We start from the raw sequence: 25,512 nt of genomic DNA, 5'->3' as shown, positions 1-25,512 counted from the left end.
TGAAATTTCTTCAAATAAACGGTGCATTTGATCTAGAGGGAACAGCGAATAACCCAGTGGCAGTTATAGCTGAGTGAAGAATACATCAACAAACATATGGAGGAACAGGACTGAGGATAGCAGTATGCTGTTCTGAACTGGGCTGTTCTGGGCTGTTCTGAGCTGTGCTGTTATGAGCTTTGCTGTTCTGAATGATGCTGTGCTTTATCATGGTCTTACAGCTGGACATAGTGCACCAGTCAGCAACAGAGAGTATTACTGTTGAATGAAAGCTCAGTAGTTGGTGATTCATGGATTCATCATTTAAATGTTGTAGGTTCTGGCTCAGGGGAATGCAAAAATTCCTAATGAGAGAGGCTACTGCATCACATTACATTTGGGATTCACCATCTATCTTTTGCCACAATTACATTTTTCAATAAGTGCTTTTACACTGATTGCTTTGTCTAATCTCGACAATCAAAACCACAAACCCTTCTCACTTTTTACTTACAAATTGCTGCAAACACACCGGAGAAACACATATAAATACACACGTGGTGAGTCATGCACAGTCGCGGCCAAAAGTTTTGAGAATGACACAAATATTAATTTTCACAAAGTCTGCTGCCTCAGTTTGTATGATGGCAATTTGAATATACTCCAGAATGTTATGAAGTGTGATCAGATGAATTGCAATTAATTGCAAAGTCCCTCTTTGCCATGCAAATGAACTGAATCCCCAAAAAACATTTCCACTGCATTTCTGCAGAAGGCTTCAGGGCACCCAAAAAAGTCCAGCAAGCGCCAGGACCGTCTCCTAAAGTTGATTCAGCTGCGGGATCGGGGCACCACCAGTACAGAGCTTGCTCAGGAATGGCAGCAGGCAGATGTGAGTGCATCTGCACGCACAGTGAGGTGAAAACTTTTGGAGGATGGCCTGGTGTCAAGAAGGGCAGCAAAGAAGCCACTTCTCTCCAGGAAAAACATCAGGGACAGACTGATATTCTGCTAAAGGTACAGGGATTGGACTGCTGAGGACTGGGGTAAAGTCATTTTCACTGATGAATCCCCTTTCCGATTGTTTGGGGCATCCGTAAAAAAGCTTGTCTGGAGAAGACAAGGTGAGCACTACCATCAGTCCTGTGTTATGCCAACAGTAAAGCATCCTGAGACCATTCATGTGTGGGGTTGCTTCTCAGCCAAGCGAGTGGGCTCACTCAAAATGTTGCCTAAGAACACAACCCTGAATAAAGAATGTTACCAACACATCCTCTTGAGAGCAACTTCTCCCAACCATCCAGGAACAGTTTGGTGACGAACAATGCCTTTTCCAGCATGATGGAGCACCTTGCCATAAGGCAAAGGTGATAACTAAGTGGCTCGGGGAACAAAACAGAGAAAAAGAGGGAGAGCGAGAGAAAGGGAAAGAGAGAGAGAGAGAGAGAGAGAGAGGGGAGAGAGAAAGAGAGAGAAAGACAGGGAGAGAGAGAGAAGAAAGGGAAAGAAGGAGATATCAAATATAGAGAGAGAAAGAAAGACAGAATGGGGGGAGTGACAGATGTTTTCTAATGATCTGTTGCTTGTGTCCCCAACCATGGAGGGCATACAGCATTTCAAGAAGCAAAGAAAGAAACCTTGCTGATGTACTGTAATAGTGTCTATGTTTAATGGTACAGTACTAGTGGAGCTACTGCCATTCTAGAATATGGTATCAGGGGACAAGTGTGACTGTGGATTCAAGTTACTGTTGTGCTGTGTTGTGTGACAGGGGCTAACACGATGGTGGGGGAGAGAGGGAAAGAGAGGGAGACAGAGAAATAGAAGGAGAAAGAGAGAGAGAGAGAGGGAAAGAGAGAAAGGAAAAGAGAGGGGAATAGAGGGAGAGAAAGAAAGGGAAAGAGAGGGAGATAGAGGGGGAGAGAGACGGAAAGAGAAAGATAGAGGGATATAATTCAAATCTTAGAATCAACTATTAAAGACTATCAAATCTTAGAATTAACTATTAAAGACTATAAAATCTTAGAATCAACTATTAAAGACTACCCTCTGGATGATCAAATTACCTTGAATGAACTACAGGACAAAATAAGTGCGCCCAATAACTGGCAAAGTGGAAGCAATTGTTGCTTATCCTGCTCCCACGACTCGCCGCCAGTTGCGCAGATTCCTGGGGATGGTGGGGTACTATCGTACGTTCTGCAAGAATTTGTCAATGGTAGTAGCTCCCTGCTACTACCACATCTCTGCTCAGTCCCAAAGTACCATTTAAGTGGTCCCAGGAATGTACTATGCTTTTGAGTCTGCCAAAGTGCTGCTTTGTAGTGCCCCAGTGCTTGCCTGCCCCAACTTTGCCAAACCTTTTAAGTTGGAGGTAGATGCTAGTATAGTGGGGGTGGGTGCGGTTCTCTTACAGGAAGATGAAGAGGGAGTGGATCGGCCTGTCAGTTTCTTCTCCCGTAAGTTCAACTCGTGTCAGTCAAGGTACTCCACCATTGAACAAGCGACGCTGGCTTTATTGCTAGCCTTATAGTTTTTGGAGGTATATGTGGGCTCCAGTGCCTTGCCTGTACTGGTCTTCACAGATCATAATCCGTTGGTGTTTCTTAGGCAAATGTACAATCAGAACCGCCGCCATATGTGGTGGGCTCTGATTGTACAGGGATACAGTATACAGATTCACTATGTGAAGGGTTCGGCGAACGTGAGATCTGATGCTCTATCACAGGTTTAGTAACTGGAGATGCGTGTTGGTTTTTGTTATTGCAAACTAGGAGTTTGCAGGTTTTGGGGTGGGCGTGTTATGTTCCCCAGTTTCTGTGTTGTGGGTTTGTGTGTGTGTATTTTAGGAAATGGAATCCTGGATTCCTCAAGCAGCTGATTGGTTGGCCCCCACGATGATTGGAGCTCTGAACCCTCCCTCTCGTCAGGGGAAACAGCTGTCTTCAATTACCACCTCCTTCTACAGCTGGATAAAAGCCAGTGTTCCTTTGTCAGGAGGGGAGAGCGTCTTTGATGTCCTGTGTTGGTTGTTAGTCCATGAAAATGTTTGTAGCCGCTACTCCTGAGGTATGTGTATGCCAATAGGACTTAGTGTTTTTGATTATTGAAATTGTTCCCTTTAATTATTCCCTGTAATTATTCTGTTTAATTTGTTCCCGCGGGGGGAACGCACCTTGGGAGTGTTTAGGCAAGAGGCCAGCGGACATACATAACCCGTAGTATTTACAATGTCTATGCAGACTAGGTAAGACCTGGGCAGACCACCCCCTGTATTTTGGTTAGCATGCCAAGAGGTGCTAAAAGATTCGGTAGGTAAGGTAGGAGAGGGGGCTCTTTGACTTTCTTTGCTTCCGTCCAGCCCCTTTTCCCCACATTACCGTGTTAAGGAAATAAATTCCCTGTGAACTGTACATTTCTCTGCCTCTGTCGTCCTTCCCCCGCACCTACGATCAAATACCTTTTTCACTTCACGTTGAGTTGTAGCAGGGTGTTGCGTTCCCTCCTCCAAGAGGCGTACGTAACAAACCCAAAAAGGCCTGTGGTGTCGATGGTATCCTCAATGAAATTATAAAATATACAGACAACAAATTCCAATTGGCTATACTTAGACTCTGTAACATTATTCTTAGCTCTGGCATCTTCCCCACTATTTGGAACCAAGGACTGATCACATGTTACAGGAATTAACTAATTCAATTCAACACTCTGTCCACACCTAAGAATTTGTAAGGCCCTTATTTGCATAAAATGGACAGATACCAGTCTCAATCAGTAGCATTTATTCTCTAGAGTACTGAACACGATACAGTTTACCACAGGTTATAAACTGAAAATGACGTCATTAGTTTTCGAACTGTCCCATCTCTTCTCCCACCCTGGTACAAAGGCAATATCGCAAGCCTTCCCACATCGTCTCCCTAACAATTTAATTTAATTCATGACCGAGCCAAGGTCTTCCTGTGTAGATAAGCATTCTAGTCAGTCTGACGATAAGTTCATTCATTTCTACCAAGGAACAGACAGTCATTATTCTAATTCTTGATTATATTTACACACATTATATTCAGTACTAGAATTTAAAGGAAATTCATACATCTATACAGTAACATAATAGTATTCTGATTAGTCAGTCCTGATTGAAATGTATACATAATTAGTCATTGATAAAAAAAAATCCCTTAACATCACCCCAATCCACAAAAGTCGAGACAAATTTGACCTCAATTACCGTGGGATATGCGTCAACAGCAACCTTGGGAAAATCCTCTGCATTAACAGCAGACATTTGTACATTTTCTAATTGAAAACAATGTACTGAGCAAATGTCAAATTGTCTTTTTACCAAATTATTGTACAACAGACCACATATTCACCATGGACACCCTAATTGACAACAAACAATGGCAAAGTATTGTCATGCTGTGTTGATTTAAAAAAAGCTTTCGCCTCAATTTGGCATGAGGGCCTGCTATACCAATTGATGGAAAGTGGTGTTGAGGGAAAAACATAAAATCATAAAATCTATGAACACAAACAAGAGTACATTTTAAACTGGCAAAAAAACACATTTCTTTCCACAGGGCTTGAGACAGGGATGAGACAGGGGTGAGACAGGGATGCAGCTTAAGCCCCACTTCAACATATATGTCATCAAATTGGCGAGGACACTAGAACAGTCTGCAGCACCCGGCCTCACCCTACTAGAATCTGAAGTCAAATGTCTACTGTTTGCTGATGATCTGGTGCTTCTGTCACCAACCAAGGAGGGCACAGCAGCACCTAGATCTTCTGCACAGATTCTGTCAGACCTGGGCCCTGAAAGTAAATCTCAGTAAGACCAAAATAATGGTGTTCCAAAAAAGGTCCAGTCGCCAGGACCACAAATAGAAATTTAATCCAGACACCGTTGCCCTAGAGCACACCAAAAAGCTGTGAACGATCTGAGAGACAAAGCAAGATGGGCATTCTATTCCATCAAAAGGAACATAACATTTGACATACCAATTAGGATCAGGCTCAAAATACTTGAAGCAGTTATAGAGCCCATTGCCCTTTATGGTTGTGAGGTCTGGGGTCCGCTCACCAACCAAGAATTCACAAAATGGGACAAACACCAAACTGAGACTCTGCACGCAGAATTCTGCAAAAATATCCTCCATGTACAACGTAAAACACCAAATAATGTATGCAGAGAAGAATTAGGCCGATACCCGCTAATTATCAAAATCCAGAAAAGAGACGTTAAATTCTACAACCACCTAAGAGGAAGCGATTCCCAAACCCATAACAAAGCCATCACCTACAGAGAGTGAAACTGGAGAATAGTCCCCAAAGCAAGCTGGTCCTGGGGCTCTGTTCACAAACACAAACAGACCCCACAGAGCCCCAGGACAGCATCACAATTAGACACAAACAAATCATGAGAAAACAATAAGCAGCAAGATTTGTGACCTGCCACAAGAAAAGGGCAACCAGTGAAGAACAAACACCAATGTAAATACAACCCATATTTATGTTGATTTATTTTCTGTTTTGTACATGAACTATTTGCACATAATATGACATTTGTGAGTGTAATGTTTACTGTTAATTGTTATTGTTTATTTCACTTTTGTTTATTATCTAGTTCACTTGCTTTGACAATGTTAACATATGTTGCCCATGCCAATAAAGCCCTTTAGGAGAGCGAGGAAAGAAGAGAGAGAGAAAAGAGAAAGGAGAGATGAGAGAGGGAGTGTGGTGTCAACTAGAGCCAGCCTTACTGTGAACGTGAAGCTGTGCTGCTCTTCACGGTCCACGGACTTCAGCAGTGTCAGGTAGCGGGTAATCCCTGAAGGTGTCACTGTGAAGATTGTGTTGTAGTTGTCCAAGGATATCTGCAGCATGGGATCTTTCGTCTTCAAGGGAAGGAAAAGAAAATGACACAAGTCCACAAACAACTGACTGACTGGATTTGGATTGATAAAAGCAAGGTGATGAAACCTCGTCAGTCAGTTTCAAATCAAGGTTTGAGAGACGAAGGAAACACATGATAAACACACACAACCATTGGAAAAAAATACTTTGGATTATCAAATAAGTACATGAAATATGAGTCAACTGTTTGCCCGTGGTTGTGTTGAGTGACAATGTAAATCTAGAATGCTTATGCAGCTCTATCTACATAGCATAGTGTTGCCATGGCACTGATGTTGATATTTTTATATTATTTGCGGTAACAACCTATACTAAGGATTGTTTTGTGTTCAACGCGCCATCTGTCCGCAGCATCTGTATAGCTGTGTTGAGGAGACTGTTGAGCCAATCTAAATGCGTTTCACAATGTAAAACCCCATATCTCTACCTAATCCACTTGAAGTTCTGCAGGGCTTTGTAGTCCTTGTGTCGACGGTTGTGTTCTTCACACACAGAGCAACACAGTACATGTACGAACACAGACTAGAAATGAAGAGTTCAGCCTCATCCTCCGCCCACCCCTGCAATAACACAATGTATATGTCTGAAATAGCACTATGTATTGTGCACTACATTTACCCAGAGCCCAATGGGAATCCCTATAGTCCCTGGTCAAAAGTAGTTCACTGTACTGTGAATAGCTTGCCATTTGAGAAGCAGCCAGTCCTTTTAATACCAGACTGGTGACAGACAGACTTGACTGCCTTCATTACTAATATGCATTCCTCAGCACTGTGGATATTGTTGACGCTGCTTTCAGTGGATATCGAAGTTACGCCGGACAGAGCGAGACATAAATAAATCTAACTGCTGCAAATAAAAGTGGATTGAATAATAATCACCCCAGACACTTAACACACGGCTCTGTGTTAGTACAGAGCCCCCGCTCAGTGGGAGATGACACAGCTTCCATCAGCATGGGGTTTCCCCAAAATAATCCAAGTCACACGGGCCTGCTCCAGATGGGCATGTGAGAAACAACTCCAATGATTGTGGGGACCACTAAACCCAGAATGCTCACAACCAGAGCCATATATCTGGAGTATATACAGTACCAGTCAAAAGTTTGGCACACGTACTCATTCAAGGGTTTCTACATTTTAGAATGAAGACATCAAAACTATGAAATAACACATATGGAATCATGTAGTAACCAAAAAGGTGAAAAACAAATATATTTTGGATTCTTCAAAGTAGCCAGCCTTTGCCTTGATGACAACTTTGCACACTCTTGGCATTATCTCAACCAGCTTCCCCTGGAATGCTTTTCCAACAGTCTTGAAGGAGTTCCCACATATGCCGTGCACTTGTTGGCTGCTTTTCCTTCACTCTGCAGTCCAACTCGTCCCAAACCATCTCAAATGGGTTGAGGTCGGGTGACTGTGGAGGCCAGGTAATCAGATGCTGCACATCCCTCTCCTTTTTTGGTCAAATAGCCCTTACACAGCCTGGAGGTGTGTTGGGTTATTGTCCTGTTGAAAAACAAATGATAGTCCCACTAAGCGCAAACCAGATGGGATGGCTGCAGAATCTGTGATAGCCATGCTGTTCAAGTGTGCCTTGAATTCTAAATAAATCAGACAGTGTCACCAGTAAAGCACCATCACACCTCCTCCTCCATGCTTCACGGTGGGAAACACACATGCGGAGATCATCCGTTCACCTACTCTGCGTCACACAAAGACACAGCGGTTGGAACCAAAAATCTCAAATTTGAACTCATCAGACCAAAGGACAGATTCCCTCCGGTGTAATGTCCATTGCTCATGTTTCTTGGCCCAAACAAGTCTCTTCTTCTTATTGGTGTCCTCTAGTAGTGGTTTCTTTGCAGCAATTCGACCATGAAGACCTGATTCACGCAGTCTCCTCTGAACAGTGGATGTTGAGATGTGTCTGTTACTTGAACTCTGTGAAGCATTTATTTGGGCTGCAATCTGAGGTGCAGTTAACTCTAATGAACTTATCTTCTGCAGCAGAGGGTCTTTGGGTCTTCCTTTCCTGTGGCGTTCCTCATGAGAGCCAGTTTCATCATAGCGTTTGATGGTTTTTGCGACTGGACTTGAAGAAACCTTCAAAGTTCTTGACATTTTCTGGATTGACTGACCTTCATGTCTGAAAGTAATTATGGACTGTTGTTTCTCTTTGCTTATTTGAGCTGTTCTTGTCATAATATAGACTTGGTATTTTACCATATAGGCCTACCTTCTGTAAACCAACCCCTACCTTGTCACAACACTACTGATTGGCTCAAACGCATTAAGAAGAAATTCAACAAATTAACTTTTAACAAGGCACACCTGTAAATTGAAATGCATTCCAGGTAACTACCTCATTAAGCTGGTTGAGAGAATGCCAAGAGTGTGCAAAGCTGTCATCAAGGCAAAGGGTGGCTACTTTGAACAATCTAAAATATAAAATGTATTTGGATTTGTTTAACACTTTTCTGGTTACTACATGGTTCCATGTGTGTTATTTCATAGCTGTGATGTCTTAGAAAATAGTAAAAATAAAGAAAAACACATGAGTAGGTGTGTCCAAACGTATGACTGGTAGTGTACATTCAGTATATATTGCACTAATAACAACTATACAACAGAGCTACCCTCAATTCTCTGTGTTATCAATGTACTAGAGCTGGGACGATAAACCGAACATTATCGACACTGACCATACCGACCACTTATTGCAGGCATTTTGCTGATATCGTTCATTATTGGCAGCCATGACTACATGGAACTCTATTCTACATCAGGTAACTGATGCAAGCAGTAGAATTAGATTTAAAAAACAGATAAAAATACACCTTATGGAAAAGCAGGGACTGTGAAACAACACAAACAGAGGCACATGACACATGCATACACACACATGATAACATACGCACTATACTCACACGTACACATGGATTTTGTATATGTGCTAGTGGAGTAGGGGCCTGAGGGCACACACTTAGTGTGTTGTGAAATCTGTTGTGAATGTATTGTAATGTTTCAAAGAATTGCCTTCATTTTGCCGGACCCCAGGAAGAGTAGCTGTTGCCACGGCAGCAGCTAATGGGGATCCATAGTAAATACAAATACACATTTTGATAAGTAGCCTATACTAGAGAAATGTGAAATTTGAAATGAAGTAAGTTTGCAAATATAGGTGATTGTTAAATGGGACAATTGATGACTATAAGCATCAAACTAGTAGTAGTTTAAAGGATCATAACCAAACTGGTGCACATTAATGTTATTAAAGCATCGTTCTATTCATCATTATCGCATCAAGTCATGCAATTTATCACAATATGGATTTCTGTCCATATTGCCCAGCTCTACAATGTAATAAACACATCCATGTACTGTGGGGAACCTTTTCCTACATTACTACAAGCTTCTCATGTTAGAGAAAAACAGATCACTTCAAAGACTAATAACCAAGCTGGCAAAAAAATGGAAACAACAATCAATAAAAAAAAACGAGTGAAGCAGAAACCATGCAAACATGAGAATTGGATAGTTTAAAAAGAGGCGGATCAGTAGAAAAACAGAGAAAGAGAACGTCACACTAGTAATCATGCAGAGCTAACGCATCAGCTAAAACCTACAGGCTGATCACCAGGGATGAGCTAAAAAAAAAATAGAACCAAACAAATGATGTGATTGGACAACCTTCTCAACTGAGAGATGGTGATAAAATGGCTTCACAACTAAAAATACATGTATGTTTTTATGCTGAGTAATTCCTATAGTATCATCTTGAAAGAGCAAACACCTTATTTGCAGCTGACATACTTCGGTCATGGAACTGTATCTAGACTAGGGGTTATATCCTGCCTGTTTGGCCCTGTCCGGGGGTGTCATCGGATGGGGCCACAGTGTCCCCTGACCCCTCCTGGTCATGGAACTGTATCTAGACTAGGGGTTATATCCTGCCTGTTTGGCCCTGTCCGGGGGTGTCATCGGATGGGGCCACAGTGTCCCCTGACCCCTCCTGTCTCAGCCTCCAGTATTTATGCTGCAGTAGTTTATGTGTCGGGGGGCTAGTGTCAGTCTGTTATATCTGGAATATTTCTCCTGTCTTATCCGGTGTCTTGTGTGAATTTAAGTATGTGCACTCTAATTCTCTCTTTCTCTCGGAGGAGGACCTGAGCCCTAGGACCATGCCTCAGGACTACCTGGCATGATTACTCCTTGCTGTCCCCAGTCCACCTGGCTGTGCTGCTGCTCCAGTTTCAACTGTTCTGCCTGCGGCTATGGAACCCTCACCTGTTCACCGGAAGTGCTACCTGTCCCAGACCTGCTGTTTTCAACTCTCTAGAGACAGCAGGAGCGGTAGAGATACTCTCAATGATCGGCTATGAAAAGCCAACTGACATTTACTCCTGAGGTGCTGACCTTTTGCACCCTCGGCAACTTCTGTGATTATTATTATTGGACCATGCTGGTCATCTATGAACATTTGAACATCTTGGCCATGTTCTGTTATCATCTCCACCCGGCCAGAAGAGGACTGGCCACCCCTCATAGCCTAGTTCCTCTATAGGTTCCTTCCTAGGTTTTGGCCTATCTAGGGAGTTTTTCCTAGCCACCGTGCTTCTACACCTGCATTGCTTGTTGTTTGGGGTTTTAGGCTGGGTTTCCGTATAGCACTTTGAGATATCAGCTGATGTACGAAGGGCTATATAAATAAATTTGATTTGATGACTAGACAAACACTTGAATCTACAGTATGCACTGTAAAAACATCTGCTCTCGACCTCAACATGATCGCAAACGCTCTCATCAACATCTATAGCAGTCTTCCATAGAAAGATTGTGTATAAATGAACGAATTAATGAAGAAGTGAAGGAATGAATGAAAGAAAGAAGGAACAGGTGAATGAATGAATAAACAAATGAATGAATTGATGAAGAGACTGGTCAGCTATGAGGTCTTACCTCCTCAATGTCGTTGTCCAGAACATTGATCCCCAGAGGGGTGGTGAGGCTGGCGTCGGTGAACACTGTGGTACCCACTGGTGCTGACTCGGTGATGAAGCCCTGGTATGTGGCCTCCAGGAAGAATGGTGACTGGTTGTTCTCATCCAGAACCTCGATGTGGAGGTTAGCAAATGCAGGCAGGGGGTGGCCGTTGTCCTGCTCTGCCTGGAAAATATAGAACAGGGTGACGTTCATTAAGGCACAGTGTAGACTTATTTGGGTTCTTATTGGACACAAAACTATCAGAGATTCACTTTTTTTCAAAAACATTTACCCCCTAATTAACATGATCGAGAACCTCAACACTGAGGTTTTGCACAAGCTTGGTTCATGGACTGAACTTTCTAATGATAACGTGATTGAATCCAACAAGGATACAGAAATGAACCAATTGGAATGACATTTGAGAATACCAAAGGGTGATGTTTATTGCTTTGTAATGCTTTCTATTCCTTTCTAACAAACATGGAAATAGACTGGAGACTCATTCATTGTAGAGGCCCGTTTGTTTTATTCTCTCCATCAGTAATTTTGATCCAATCTACGGTCAATCAGTACAGTTGTGTCAATAGAGTAATGAAACCGCCTTGCAATTATTGATCATGACAACAAAAGAGGGAGAGGGGTGTCTTCTGCAGCTCTTAGATAAAAAAAACACTGACTGGTGATGAAATGAATGTCTTCATCAACCAGCTGAATGTCCCATAAAAGGCCTAGCCTTCAAAAGGTGTTGCCAATATCCCTCCACCTCCATGATTGTCTGTATTCAGAGGCTCCACAAAATCAACTGTCTTCAGTTCCATTCACTGACTGGTCTACCAGACAAAATACACAAAATTAAAGAAACGCTCATAATCCCATGCATCAAAGTGTCTAGCGTTACCGTGGGGCTATGTCACTCACAATTGTATTAGAATATTATATCGTTTCAATGAGTAAACAATATGCCTTCTAATTGTACTTTGATATGTATGTGCAGGGTAAGCTTTGTGTAACAATCTGACATTAAATCTGACATTCTGACAATAGTAACTTTATGTTTTCGACTGAGATAAAAGTGATTTATACAGCGGGTGGCAGGTAGTCTCGAGGTTTGGTTCGAAGGCTGCTGGTTCGAATACCGGAGCCCGACAAGGTGAAAAATATGTTGCTGTGCCCTCGAGCAAGGCACTTAACTCTAATTGTCCAAAGGGCACTGTACAATCGTGGCCCACATCCCCTGCGGGTGTCTCAGGGGGATATGCAAGAAACATCTCCATTACATGCTTCTGTAACAGGGCAAATTTAAGTCCCCCCCCCCCCCCCCATTTATTTTATAAAAATACAATAAATTATTAATTGTCCTTTGATGGTACAGTATGGATGTTGCTGTCGATTTTAAAATAGCATTTTGTTTACAGTGCATTCAGAAATTATTCACACCCCTTCACTTTTTCCACATTTAGTTGTGTTACAGCTTGAATTTAAAATAGATTAAACTGAGATTTTTGCCACTGGCCTACAAACAATATCCCATAATTTCAACGCGGAATTATGTTTTTCAAAATTTTGGCTAATTAATAAAAAATGAAAAGCTGAAATGTCTGTAAGGGATCTCGTCCTCCTCTTCTGAGGAGGAGAAGTGAGAAGGATCAGAGGACCAAAACGCAGTGTGGTAAGTGTCCATAATGTTTATTTTAAAACATAAACTGAACACTACGAAATACAAAACAATAAACGTGAAATGACCGAAACAGTCCCGACTGACACGGAAGAAAAACACCCACAACCCAAAAGTGAAACCCAGGCTACCTAAGTATGATTCTCAATCAGGGACAACAATTGACAGCTGCCTCTGATTGAGAACCATACTAGGCCGAACTCAACAACCAACATAGAAAAACAAACATAGACTGCCCACCCAACTCACGCCCTGACCATACTAAAACAAAGATAAAATAACAGAACTTTGGTCAGAACGTGTCTTGAGTCAAAAAGAATTCAACCCCTTTGTTATGGGAAGCTTAAATAAGTTCAGGAGTAAAAATGTGCTTAACAAGTCACATAATAAGTTGCATGGACTGTGTGTGCAATAATAGTGTTTAACATGATTTTTGGATGACTACCTCTGTACCCCACACATACAATCATCTATAAGGTCCCTCAGTCAACCACAAAGACCAGGGAGGTTTTCAAATGCCTCACGAAGAAGGACACCAATTGGTAGATGGGTACAAATTTTAAAAAAGCAGACATTGCATATAATTTTGAGCAAGGTTAAATTATTAATTACACTTCAGATGGTGTATCAATACACCCAGTCACTACAAAGATACAGGCATCCTTCCTAACTCAGTTGCCAGAGAGGAAGGAATCCCCTCAGGGATTTCACCATGAGGCTAATGGTGATTTTAAAACAGTTACAGAGTTGAATCGCTGTGATAGAAGATAACTGAGGATGGATCAACAACATTGTAGTTACTTCACAATACTAACCTGAATGACAGAGTGAAAATGAGGAAGCATATATATCCCAAAACATGCATCCTGTTTCCAACAGGCACTAACGTAATACTGCAAAAAATGTGGCAAAGCAATTCACTTTCTGTCCTGAATACAGTGTTATGTTTAGGGCAAATCCAATAAAAACACATTACTGAGTACCACTCTCCATATTCTCAAGCAAAGTGGTGACTGCATCATGTTATTAGTATGCTTGTAAAAAATTAAGGAATCGGAAGTTTTTCAATATAAAAATAATAATGGAATGGCGCTAATCAAAATCCTAGAGGAAAACCTGGTTCAGTCTTTCCACCAGACACTGGGAGATGAATTCACCTTTCAGATGGACAATAACCTAAAACACAAGGCCAAATCTACACTGGAGTTGCTTCCCAAGAAGACAGTGCATGTTCCTATGGAAAGACCTGAAATAGTTGTCGATCAATGATCAACAACCAATTTGAAGGATTTTCTTAAAGAGTAATGTTGCACAATCCAAGTTTGGAAAGCTCTTAGAGAAATGTCCAGAAAGACTCACAGTTGTAATCACTGCCAAAGGTGATTCTAACGCGTATTGACTCAGATACTTATCTGATGAATATATATTAGTGTTTGATTTCTCAGGAATCTTTTACAAATTTTAGAATGCTTCTTCTACTTTGACATTACAGGGTATTTCATTTAGATCGTTGACTAACAATGACAATTAAATCCATTTTAATCCCACTTTGTAAAACAACAAAATACGGAAAAAGTCCGGGGTTGTTGTGACCACTTTATGGAGGCACTGCAACTGTATCATTCTGCAGTCCGTTTTGAACAATATGCCCCACGCACAATCAACCAAAACACTTGTGTTTCTGTGGAATACTAAATATTATTTTCAATACAAATCTCAAGGTTACTGCATCAAACACCATCCTCGCCTCTGAGGCCATGTCTTGTGAGAACTCAACATGGAAGCCAAAGTGTTAAGTGAGTGACAGCATGGTCTCCATTACTGGCGAGAACAGTTTGTAACTGTGTATATATGAATAGCAATGTCTTGTGTCAAAAGCACTTCACACCTCCCTGGTGGGGGAATATTAAGTCGATTCCCCCCCCCCCCCCAACTAAGATCAGATTCTATAACTGACACCCGCGAGCAGCGATCATATCAAACAGAATGAGAACCAAATTTAAACAAACAGAATTTAAACAAGCAGTTACTGAAACTATTACATCTTAGAAGTGATCCATAACCAAACTTATACTCTGCAGCTCCATTCCATTACACTGGTGGTAGAAAGCATTGGATGACCGACTCCATGTACTCAACTAAGGGTGATTAACAAGTATGTCATCAACATCTCTCAAACCACTCCGATAGTCAATCACATTAAGGTATCAGTCAAATCCAGTTCAAATATGATAGTCATCAGGAACGTATATGTCTCTGTCCACCAGACACCCAGCTGCACCCTCCCCCCCATTCTGAGTCTATTCCTCTCAGATGCTTCTCTGTCATACTGTGTGTCTATATAAAGCAGTATCTGCTTTATTCAGCCACAGGGAAGTATCTGCTTTATTCTTACTGTGCGTCTATATTTAACGCAGCCACAGGGCAGTATCTGCTTTATTCAGCCACAGGGCAGTATCTGCTTTATTCATACTGTGCGTCTATATTTAACGCTGCCACAGGGCAGTATCTGCTTTATTCATACTGTGCATCTATATTTAACGCTGCCACAGGGCAGTATCTGCTTTATTCAGCCACAGGGCAGTATCTGCTTTAATCATACGGTGCGTCTATATTTAACGCAGCCGCAGGGCAGTATCTGATTTAATCAGCCACAGGGCAGTATCTGCTTTATTCATACGGTGCGTCTATATTTAAACGCAGCCACAGGGCAGTATCTGCTTTATTCATACTGTGCGTCTATATTTAACGCTGCCACAGGGCAGTATCTGCTTTATTCAGCCACAGGGCAGTATCTGCTTTATTCATACGGTGCGTCTATATTTAAACGCAGCCGCAGGGCAGTATCTGATTTATTCATACTCTGCGTCTATATTTAACGCAGCCGCAGGGCAGTATCTGCTTTATTCATACTGTGTGTCTATATTTAACGCAGCCGCAGGGCAGTATCTGCTTTATTCATACTGTGCATTTATATTTAACGCAGCCGCAGGGCAGTATCTGCTTTATTCATACTGTGCGTCTATATTTAAACGCAGCCGCAGGGCAGTATCTGCTTTATTCATACTCTGCGTCTATATTTAAACGCAGCCGCAGGGCAGTATCTGCTTTATTCATACTCTGCGTCTATATTTAAACGCAGCCACAGGGCAGTATCTGCTTTATTCATACTGTGCGTCTATATTTAAACGCAGCCGCAGGGCAGTATCTGATTTATTCATACTCTGCGTCTATATTTAAACGCAGCCGCAGGGCAGTATCTGATTTATTCATACTCTGCGTCTATATTTAACGCAGCCGCAGGGCAGTATCTGATTTATTCATACTGTGTGTCTATATTTAACGCAGCCGCAGGGCAGTATCTGCTTCATTCAGACGCAGGGCAGTATCTGCTTTATTCATACTGTGTGTCTATATTTAACGCAGCCGCAGGGCAGTATCTGATTTATTCATACTGTGTGTCTATATTTAACGCAGCCGCAGGGCAGTATCTGATTTATTCATACTCTGCGTCTATATTTAAACGCAGCCGCAGGGCAGTATCTGCTTTATTCATACTGTGTGTCTATATTTAAACGCAGCCGCAGGGCAGTATCTGCTTCATTCATACTGTGCATTTATATTTAACGCAGCCGCAGGGCAGTATCTGCTTTATTCATACTGTGCATCTATATTTAACGCAGCCGCAGGGCAGTATCTGCTTCATTCATACTGTGCATTTATATTTAACGCAGCCGCAGGGCAGTATCTGCTTTATTCAGACGCAGGGCAGTATCTGCTTTATTCATACGGTGCGTCTATATTTAACGCAGCCGCAGGGCAGTATCTGCTTTATTCATACGGTGTGTCTATATTTAAACGCAGCCGCAGGGCAGTATCTGCTTTATTCATACGGTGCATCTATATTTAAACGCAGCCGCAGGGCAGTATCTGCTTTATTCATACGGTGCGTCTATATTTAACGCAGCCGCAGGGCAGTATCTGCTTTATTCATACTGTGTGTCTATATTTAAACGCAGCCGCAGGGCAGTATCTGCTTTATTCATACGGTGCGTCTATATTTAACGCAGCCGCAGGGCAGTATCTGCTTTATTCATACTGTGTGTCTATATTTAACGCAGCCGCAGGGCAGTATCTGCTTTATTCATACTGTGTGTCTATATTTAAACGCAGCCGCAGGGCAGTATCTGCTTTATTCATACTGTGTGTCTATATTTAAACGCAGCCGCAGGGCAGTATCTGCTTTATTCATACTGTGCGTCTATATTTAAACGCAGCCGCAGGGCAGTATCTGCTTCATTCATACTGTGCATTTATATTTAACGCAGCCGCAGGGCAGTATCTGCTTTATTCATACTGTGTGTCTATATTTAACGCAGCCGCAGGGCAGTATCTGCTTCATTCATACTGTGCATTTATATTTAACGCAGCCGCAGGGCAGTATCTGCTTTATTCATACTGTGTGTCTATATTTAACGCAGCCGCAGGGCAGTATCTGCTTTATTCATACTGTGCATCTATATTTAAACGCAGCCGCAGGGCAGTATCTGATTTATTCATACTGTGTGTCTATATTTAAACGCAGCCGCAGGGCAGTATCTGCTTTATTCATACTCTGTGTCTATATTTAAACGCAGCCACAGGGCAGTATCTGCTTTATTCATACTGTGCGTATATATTTAACGCAGCCGCAGGGCAGTATCTGCTTTATTCATACTGTGTGTCTATATTTAAACGCAGCCGCAGGGCAGTATCTGATTTATTCATACTGTGTGTCTATATTTAACGCAGCCGCAGGGCAGTATCTGCTTTATTCATACTCTGCGTCTATATTTAAACGCAGCCGCAGGGCAGTATCTGCTTCATTCATACTGTGCATTTATATTTAACGCAGCCGCAGGGCAGTATCTGCTTCATTCAGACGCAGGGCAGTATCTGCTTTATTCATACTGTGTGTCTATATTTAACGCAGCCGCAGGGCAGTATCTGATTTATTCATACTCTGCGTCTATATTTAAACGCAGCCGCAGGGCAGTATCTGCTTCATTCATACTGTGCATTTATATTTAACGCAGCCGCAGGGCAGTATCTGCTTTATTCATACTGTGCATCTATATTTAACGCAGCCGCAGGGCAGTATCTGCTTCATTCATACTGTGCATTTATATTTAACGCAGCCGCAGGGCAGTATCTGCTTTATTCATACGGTGCGTCTATATTTAACGCAGCCGCAGGGCAGTATCTGCTTTATTCATACTGTGTGTCTATATTTAACGCAGCCGCAGGGCAGTATCTGATTTATTCATACTCTGCGTCTATATTTAACGCAGCCGCAGGGCAGTATCTGCTTTATTCATACGGTGCATCTATATTTAAACGCAGCCGCAGGGCAGTATCTGCTTTATTCATACGGTGCGTCTATATTTAACGCAGCCGCAGGGCAGTATCTGCTTTATTCATACTGTGTGTCTATATTTAACGCAGCCGCAGGGCAGTATCTGCTTTATTCATACTGTGTGTCTATATTTAACGCAGCCGCAGGGCAGTATCTGATTTATTCATACTGTGTGTCTATATTTAACGCAGCCGCAGGGCAGTATCTGATTTATTCATACTGTGTGTCTATATTTAACGCAGCCGCAGGGCAGTATCTGCTTTATTCATACTGTGTGTCTATATTTAACGCAGCCGCAGGGCAGTATCTGCTTTATTCATACTGTGCGTCTATATTTAAACGCAGCCGCAGGGCAGTATCTGCTTTATTCATACGGTGCGTCTATATTTAAACGCAGCCACAGGGCAGTATCTGCTTTATTCATACTGTGCGTCTATATTTAAACGCAGCCGCAGGGCAGTATCTGCTTTATTCATACTGTGCATCTATATTTAAACGCAGCCGCAGGGCAGTATCTGCTTTATTCATACTGTGTGTCTATATTTAAACGCAGCCGCAGGGCAGTATCTGCTTTATTCATACTGTGCGTCTATATTTAAACGCAGCCGCAGGGCAGTATCTGCTTCATTCATACTGTGCATTTATATTTAACGCAGCCGCAGGGCAGTATCTGCTTTATTCAGACGCAGGGCAGTATCTGCTTTATTCATACTGTGTGTCTATATTTAACGCAGCCGCAGGGCAGTATCTGCTTTATTCATACTGTGTGTCTATATTTAAACGCAGCCGCAGGGCAGTATCTGCTTTATTCATACTGTGCGTCTATATTTAAACGCAGCCGCAGGGCAGTATCTGCTTCATTCATACTGTGCATTTATATTTAACGCAGCCGCAGGGCAGTATCTGCTTTATTCAGACGCAGGGCAGTATCTGCTTTATTCATACTGTGTGTCTATATTTAACGCAGCCGCAGGGCAGTATCTGCTTTATTCATACTGTGCGTCTATATTTAACGCAGCCGCAGGGCAGTATCTGCTTTATTCATACTGTGTGTCTATATTTAACGCAGCCGCAGGGCAGTATCTGCTTTATTCATACGGTGTGTCTATATTTAAACGCAGACGCAGGGCAGTATCTGCTTTATTCATACTGTGTGTCTATATTTAACGCAGCCGCAGGGCAGTATCTGCTTTATTCATACTGTGCGTCTATATTTAAACGCAGCCGCAGGGCAGTATCTGATTTTTTCAGACTGTGCGTCTATATTTAAACGCAGCCACAGGGCAGTATCTGATTTTTTCAGACTGTGTGTCTATATTTAACGCAGCCGCAGGGCAGTATCTGATTTTTTCAGACTGTGCGTCTATATTTAAACGCAGCCGGAGGGCAGTATCTGCTTTATTAATACTGTGTGTCTATATTTAAACGCAGCCACAGGGCAGTATCTGCTTTATTCATACTGTGCGTATATATTTAAACGCAGCCACAGGGCAGTATCTGATTTATTCATACTGTGTGTCTATATTTAAACGCAGCCACAGGGCAGTATCTGCTTTATTCATACTGTGTGTCTATATTTAAACGCAGCCACAGGGCAGTATCTGCTTTATTCATACTGTGTGTCTATATTTAAACGCAGCCACAGGGCAGTATCTGATTTATTCATACTGTGTGTCTATATTTAAACGCAGCCACAGGGCAGTATCTGCTTTATTCATACTGTGTGTCTATATTTAAACGCAGCCACAGGGCAGTATCTGCTTTATTCATACTGTGTGTCTATATTTAAACGCAGCCGCAGGGCAGTATCTGCTTTATTCATACTCTGTGTCTATATTTAAACGCAGCCGCAGGGCAGTATCTGCTTCATTCATACTGTGTGTCTATATTTAACGCAGCCGCAGGGCAGTATCTGCTTCATTCATACTGTGTGTCTATATTTAACGCAGCCGCAGGGCAGTATCTGCTTTATTCATACTCTGTGTCTATATTTAAACGCAGCCACAGGGCAGTATCTGATTTATTCATACTGTGTGTCTATATTTAAACGCAGCCGGAGGGCAGTATCTGCTTTATTAATACTGTGTGTCTATATTTAAACGCAGCCACAGGGCAGTATCTGCTTTATTCATACGGTGTGTCTATATTTAAACGCAGCCACAGGGCAGTATCTGATTTATTCATACTGTGTGTCTATATTTAAACGCAGCCGCAGGGCAGTATCTGCTTTATTCGCAGCCTGGCAAGTTCCAACTCAATGAAGCCTCGAATAAACTTTCCAACACCAACAGATGCTTATGGAAAGATAATCGTTTTGGTTTTTTTGCCTTGTAAAAAAAGAGGCAAAGGATTAGAACTCTATAACTGACAGAGGACAGGGCAGACTGGTAAATGGGTTTACTGCTGTGCTGATCTCTCCCACTCTCAGACTAGAGGGATGGAGGGAGAGGGAAGGATGGAGGGAGGGAGAAGGGAGGAATGGAAAGACGAAAGCTGAAGGGGAAAGAGAGAGGAGGAGGGCACTCTGACTCCTGAAGGAGAACATCACTCAAGCACATTGCTGGTCTTAGATATAAAGGTGTTATCAAGAACCTAAATGGGTACTTCGGCTGTCCCCATAGGAGAACCATTTGAAGAACCCTTGTTGGGTTCCAGGAAGAACCCTTTTGGTTTCAAGTAGAACCCTTTCTGCAGATGGTTGTACCTGAAATCCAAAAGGTTCTATCTGGAACCAAAAGGGATTCTTATGGGGACAGCTGGAGAACCCTTTTCTATACTGGCTGTTGGTGCACAGGGAATCAGGAACACAATAACTGATGAAATCAGAGCGACTGTGGTTGACCATGTTGTCAATCATGGGATGAGCATGAGGGAGGCTGGGCAACGAGTTCAACCAAATCTGAGCCGCTAAACTGTTACAGGTATCATCTGGATATTTCGAAATGAGAACCGGGCTGTAGTCTTACTGGTACAGTAATATGTACTGTACTTACATAATGAGAAGGATCTATCACTAAAACCATTCAAATGCTTTTACAGAACTGCAAAAACAACTATCTGGTGGAGGAGGTCGACTGTTCACCCCAGAGCAGGAGACCCACATTGTAAATATGGTCATTGCAAATAACTGCATCAGACTCCGAGAACTGCAGGACCACATAATGAGATAACACCATATTCCAAAACGTCAACAGAGTGAGTCTCTCTGCACTGTCTCGTCTACTGAATCAGAGTGAGTCTCTCTGCACTGTCTCGTCTACTGAAACAGAGTGAGTCTCTCTGCACTGTCTCGTCTACTGAAACACAATAGATTTAGGATGAAGCAGCTGTACAGAGTCCCTTTCGAAAGTAACAGACCGTGTAAAACAAGTGAGATATGAATATGTGCAGGTAAGCTATACTATCATTGGTACTGGATCTGGAAGTGTATGGTGCTACATCATATTGACTGATCCCTGTCTTTTCGTACTGTGCTACATTGTCTTGTCTTGACTCTTTCAGAGAGTCATGGAGCTAGAAGCAGATGCAGTGTATCATGAGCTAATGCATGTGGACGAGGCAGGTTTCAACCTTGCAAAAACAAGGGGCTGCGGCAGAAATATCATCAGTGGCAACAATACAATGTGTGCGGCTATTAGTCAAAAAGGCGTCCTTCACCATCATGCAATCCTAGGCCCATACAACACTGCACACATGATCACATTTCTTGACACCCTCCATAACAGACTAATCCCTAATGACCAGGGGCCAGAGCAGCCCAGGTACGTTATCATCTGGGACAATGTTAGTTTCCACCGGGCTGCTGTGGTCCGCAATTGGTTCACAGGTCACCCACTTTTCATCTCACTCAATCTCCCCCATACTCTCCGTTCTTGAATGTTATTGGAGAATTCTTCTCTGCATGTGGTTGGAAGGTGTATGATCACCAGCCCCACCGACACATACCCCTTCTACAGGCAATAGAGGAGGCTTGTGGAGACATGGATCAGGGGTCATGCCAGGTCTGAATACGGCACTCCAGACGATACTTTCCATGCTGCCCAGCTGAAGACAACATGTGATGTGGATGAAGTCTTATGACCAGACCCACAAAGAAGGTGAGATGGAGCCACATTTGTTTATGTTCTTTTTTTTCTAGAATAAATGTTTTAGTTTTCTTCTACTGCGCTTTGGTTGTTTGAGGAGTGTTAGAACATTTTCCCCTCATTTGTATTGATAGTGTGTTATGTTCGGAAACCTTTGCACATTTGCATACCTGTGTGTACAGTCGTGGCCAAAGGTTTAGAGAATGACACAAATATGAATTTTCACAAGGGCTGCTGCCTCAGTTTGTATGATGGCATTTTGCATATACTCCAGATTATTATGAAGAGTGATCAGATGAATTGCAATTAATTGCAAAGTCCCTCTTTGCCATGCAAATGAACTGAATCCCCCAAAAAACATTTCCACTGCATTTCAGCCCTGCCACAAAAGGACCAGCTGACATCATGTCAGTGATTCTCTCGTTAACACAGGTGTGAGTGTTGACGAGGACAAGGCTAGAGATCACTCGGTAATGCTGATTGAGTTCAAATAACAGACTGGAAGCTTCAAAAGGAGGGTGGTGCTTGGAATCATTGTTCTTCCTCGGTCAACCATGGTTACCTGCAAGGAAACACGTGCAGTCATCATTGCTTTGCACAAAAAGGGCTTCACAGGCAAGGATATTGCTACCAGTAAGATTGCACCTAGATCAACCATTTATCGGATCATCAAGAACTTCAAGGAGAGGATGGATGGCCTGGTGTCAAGAAGGGCAGCAAAGAAGCCACTTCTCTCCAGGAAAAACATCAGGGATAGACTGATATTCTGCAAAACATACAGGGATTGGACTGCTGAGGACTGGGGTAAAGTCATTTTCTCTGATGAATCCCCTTTCCGATTGTTTGGGGCATCCGGAAAAAAGCTTGTCCGGAGAAGACAAGGTGAGCGCTACCATCAGTCCTGTGTCATACCAACTGTAAAGCATCCTGAGACCATTCATGTGTGGGGTTGCTTCTCAGCCAAGGGAGTGGGCTCACTCACAATATTGCCTAAGAACACAGCTGTGAATAAAGAATGGTACCAAACACATCCTCCCGAGAGCAACTTCTCCCAACCATCCAGGTACAGTTTGGTGACGAACAATGCCTTTTCCAGCATGATGGAGCACCTTGCCATAAGGCAAAAGTGATAACTAAGTGGCTTGGGGAACAAACATTGATATTTTGGGTCAATGGCCAGGAAACTCCCCAGACCTTAATCCCATTGAGAACTTGTGGTCAATCCTCAAGATGCAGGTGGACAAACAAAAAGCCGCAAATTCTGACAAACTCCAAGCATTGATTATGCAAGAATGGGCTTCCATCGGTCAGGATGTGGCCCAGAAGTTAATTGACAGCATGCCAGGGCGGATTGCAGAGGTCTTGAAAAAGAAGGGTCAACACTGCAAATATTTAGTCTGCATCAACTTCATGTAATTGTCAATAAAAGCCTTTGACACTTCTGAAATGCTTGTAATTATACTGAAGTATTCCATAGTAACATCTAACAAAAATATCTAAAGACACTGAAGCAGCAAACTTGGTGGAAATTAATATTTGTGTCATTCTCAAAACTTTTGGCCACGACTGTATGTGTGTTTAATACATGTATGACAAAACTTTATTGCAAACTGCTTTTCCCTGCAAACAGAAAAAGAAAAGGCCACAAGTGTTTTTCATTTATACCATCAGTGCCTAGTTGGTGCTTCGTGTGCTCATTCAAATGATGGTTTGTGTGTACTGTAGACGCAAAACCACATGAAAAAAAAAAAAAAGAGTTTGAATAGTTTTGCAAGAATTGTTTGCTTTTGCAAGAGATGTATAATGTTGTGCTGGTTTGGAGTAAGGTTTTGTGGTTGGTGTGTAGAGTTTTGCAAAAAAAATGCCTATAGTTTCAAAGTTGATGCCTAAGCAATCACAAAAAAATGTAATATAACACACAGCACTGGGCTCTTTGCTCCTGACTTTGAGCCCTCTGTAGTACAGGAGTTTCCCCTGGCCTGATAAAGGAGCTCTATCTCCAGAAGCTCATGTTCATATTCCCCTCTGAGTGGGAGGATCCTTGTAGCGTGCAGAGACTTAACGGATCATCGCCCTCTGGAGTTTAAAGCAACAAGCCTCCTGGGCGATGGTGTGTGAGATACCTGACTCATCCTGATGGGGTTTAACACACACACACACACACACACACACACACACACACACACACACACACACACCTACACCTACACCTACACCTACAGCCAGTGCATCCCCAGCCTCTGCCTCTTTCCAGGTGTGATTTACCGGATCATTCCCCTCTTAATAAGAATAAAAGACCATGATCCTGTCATGAAGAGAGCATCCTGGGCTACAGAGCTTTATTCTGATTACCTTGATTATCAAGTCAAATCTATTGTACAGGTCCCTGATGAGTGGTTTGAGGAGCTGCAGCTCGGCGGTGGTTCTGTTCAGGGAGAAGAAGTCGACGTACGTCTCAGGCTTGCCTAAGACGGGAGACAGGGAAATAAGCAACCGTCACTCTGAAAGTCAGGGGAGAAGATGGAGTCTTTAGGAAAATACTGTAAGTCTTCTATATATCGTTACTTTTAATACATTTTACTGCACCTGTCATTACACGTATACATGACTGTAATTATAATGAAAAGTATTAAAAGCTTATTGTCAGTGTATGTCAGAGAATACCAGGTTGCTTTCAAATGATCGGGGTAAAGAAGGCGGAGGGATTGAAGGGTTTGAACTGCTTCCAGACAGACGGATCCATCGCTGTCTCTGACCGACAGGTCTCTCTCTCTCTCTCTCGCCCAGACATCTCTTTATTGGCCTCCCAGAGAGCAGGGGAGCGAGGAGGGGAGCATTCCACATCAGCATGATTCCCTGCAGGGACTACAGCTGTGCTGCTGCCTGCTCCAGCCCTGCAATAGCCCTGCGTTGCTCATCTCAGCTCACCACAGGTGGCCCTCCACTCCCCTTCGCCGCTGGCAGAAATGCATCTCATCCTACCCCGCCTCCCACTCATCTCTCCAGTGCATCCTCCCTCCCTTCCCACCACCAGCCTTTTGGCTATTGCTGCCTGAGCTGAGTCCCCACAACTACCACCCCTCTGCATGGCCAGGCCTGGGAGCTAGCTATCCCCTCTGCAGGTCCGCAAGCTAGCTATCCCCTCTGAAGGCCTGGGAGCTAGCTATCTCCTCTGATGGCCTGGGAGCTAGCTATCTCCTCTGATGGCCTGGGAGCTAGCTATCCCCTCGGCAGTTCTGCGAGCTAGCTATCCCCTCTGATGGCCTGGGAGCTAGCTATCCCCTCTGAAGGTCTGCGAGCTAGCTATCCCCTCTGAAGGCCCGGGAGCTAGCTATCCCCTCTGAAGGCCCGGGAGCTACCTATCCCCTCTGAAGGCCCGGGAGATACTGTAGCTATTCCCTCTGCAATGCGTGGTACAGTGGTGACTGTATATAGCAGTGCATTTGGAAAGTATTCAGAACCCTTGAA

General features: G+C 42.9%; 1 protein-coding gene across 5 annotated transcripts in view; it reads right to left on the bottom strand.

Moving 5' to 3' along the window:
* LOC110492834 (protocadherin-15-like) overlaps positions 1–25,512 on the bottom strand; it is a 303,676-nt gene that overhangs the window by 131,116 nt on the left and 147,048 nt on the right. For all 5 annotated transcript variants that reach the window (XM_036946202.1, XM_036946206.1, XM_036946204.1 and 2 more), the window contains 3 exons: positions 24,397–24,509; positions 10,863–11,069; positions 5,745–5,879 (listed from right to left, as the gene is read on the bottom strand). In XM_036946202.1, coding sequence (XP_036802097.1) covers positions 5,745–5,879; positions 10,863–11,069; positions 24,397–24,509 — 455 coding nt within the window. The remainder of the gene's footprint in view (positions 1–5,744; positions 5,880–10,862; positions 11,070–24,396; positions 24,510–25,512) is intronic.

This window comes from Oncorhynchus mykiss, chromosome 16 (assembly GCF_013265735.2).
Source record: "Oncorhynchus mykiss isolate Arlee chromosome 16, USDA_OmykA_1.1, whole genome shotgun sequence".
NCBI classification, from domain to species: domain Eukaryota; kingdom Metazoa; phylum Chordata; class Actinopteri; order Salmoniformes; family Salmonidae; genus Oncorhynchus; species Oncorhynchus mykiss.
This window is presented reverse-complemented; position numbering and strand designations above follow the sequence as displayed.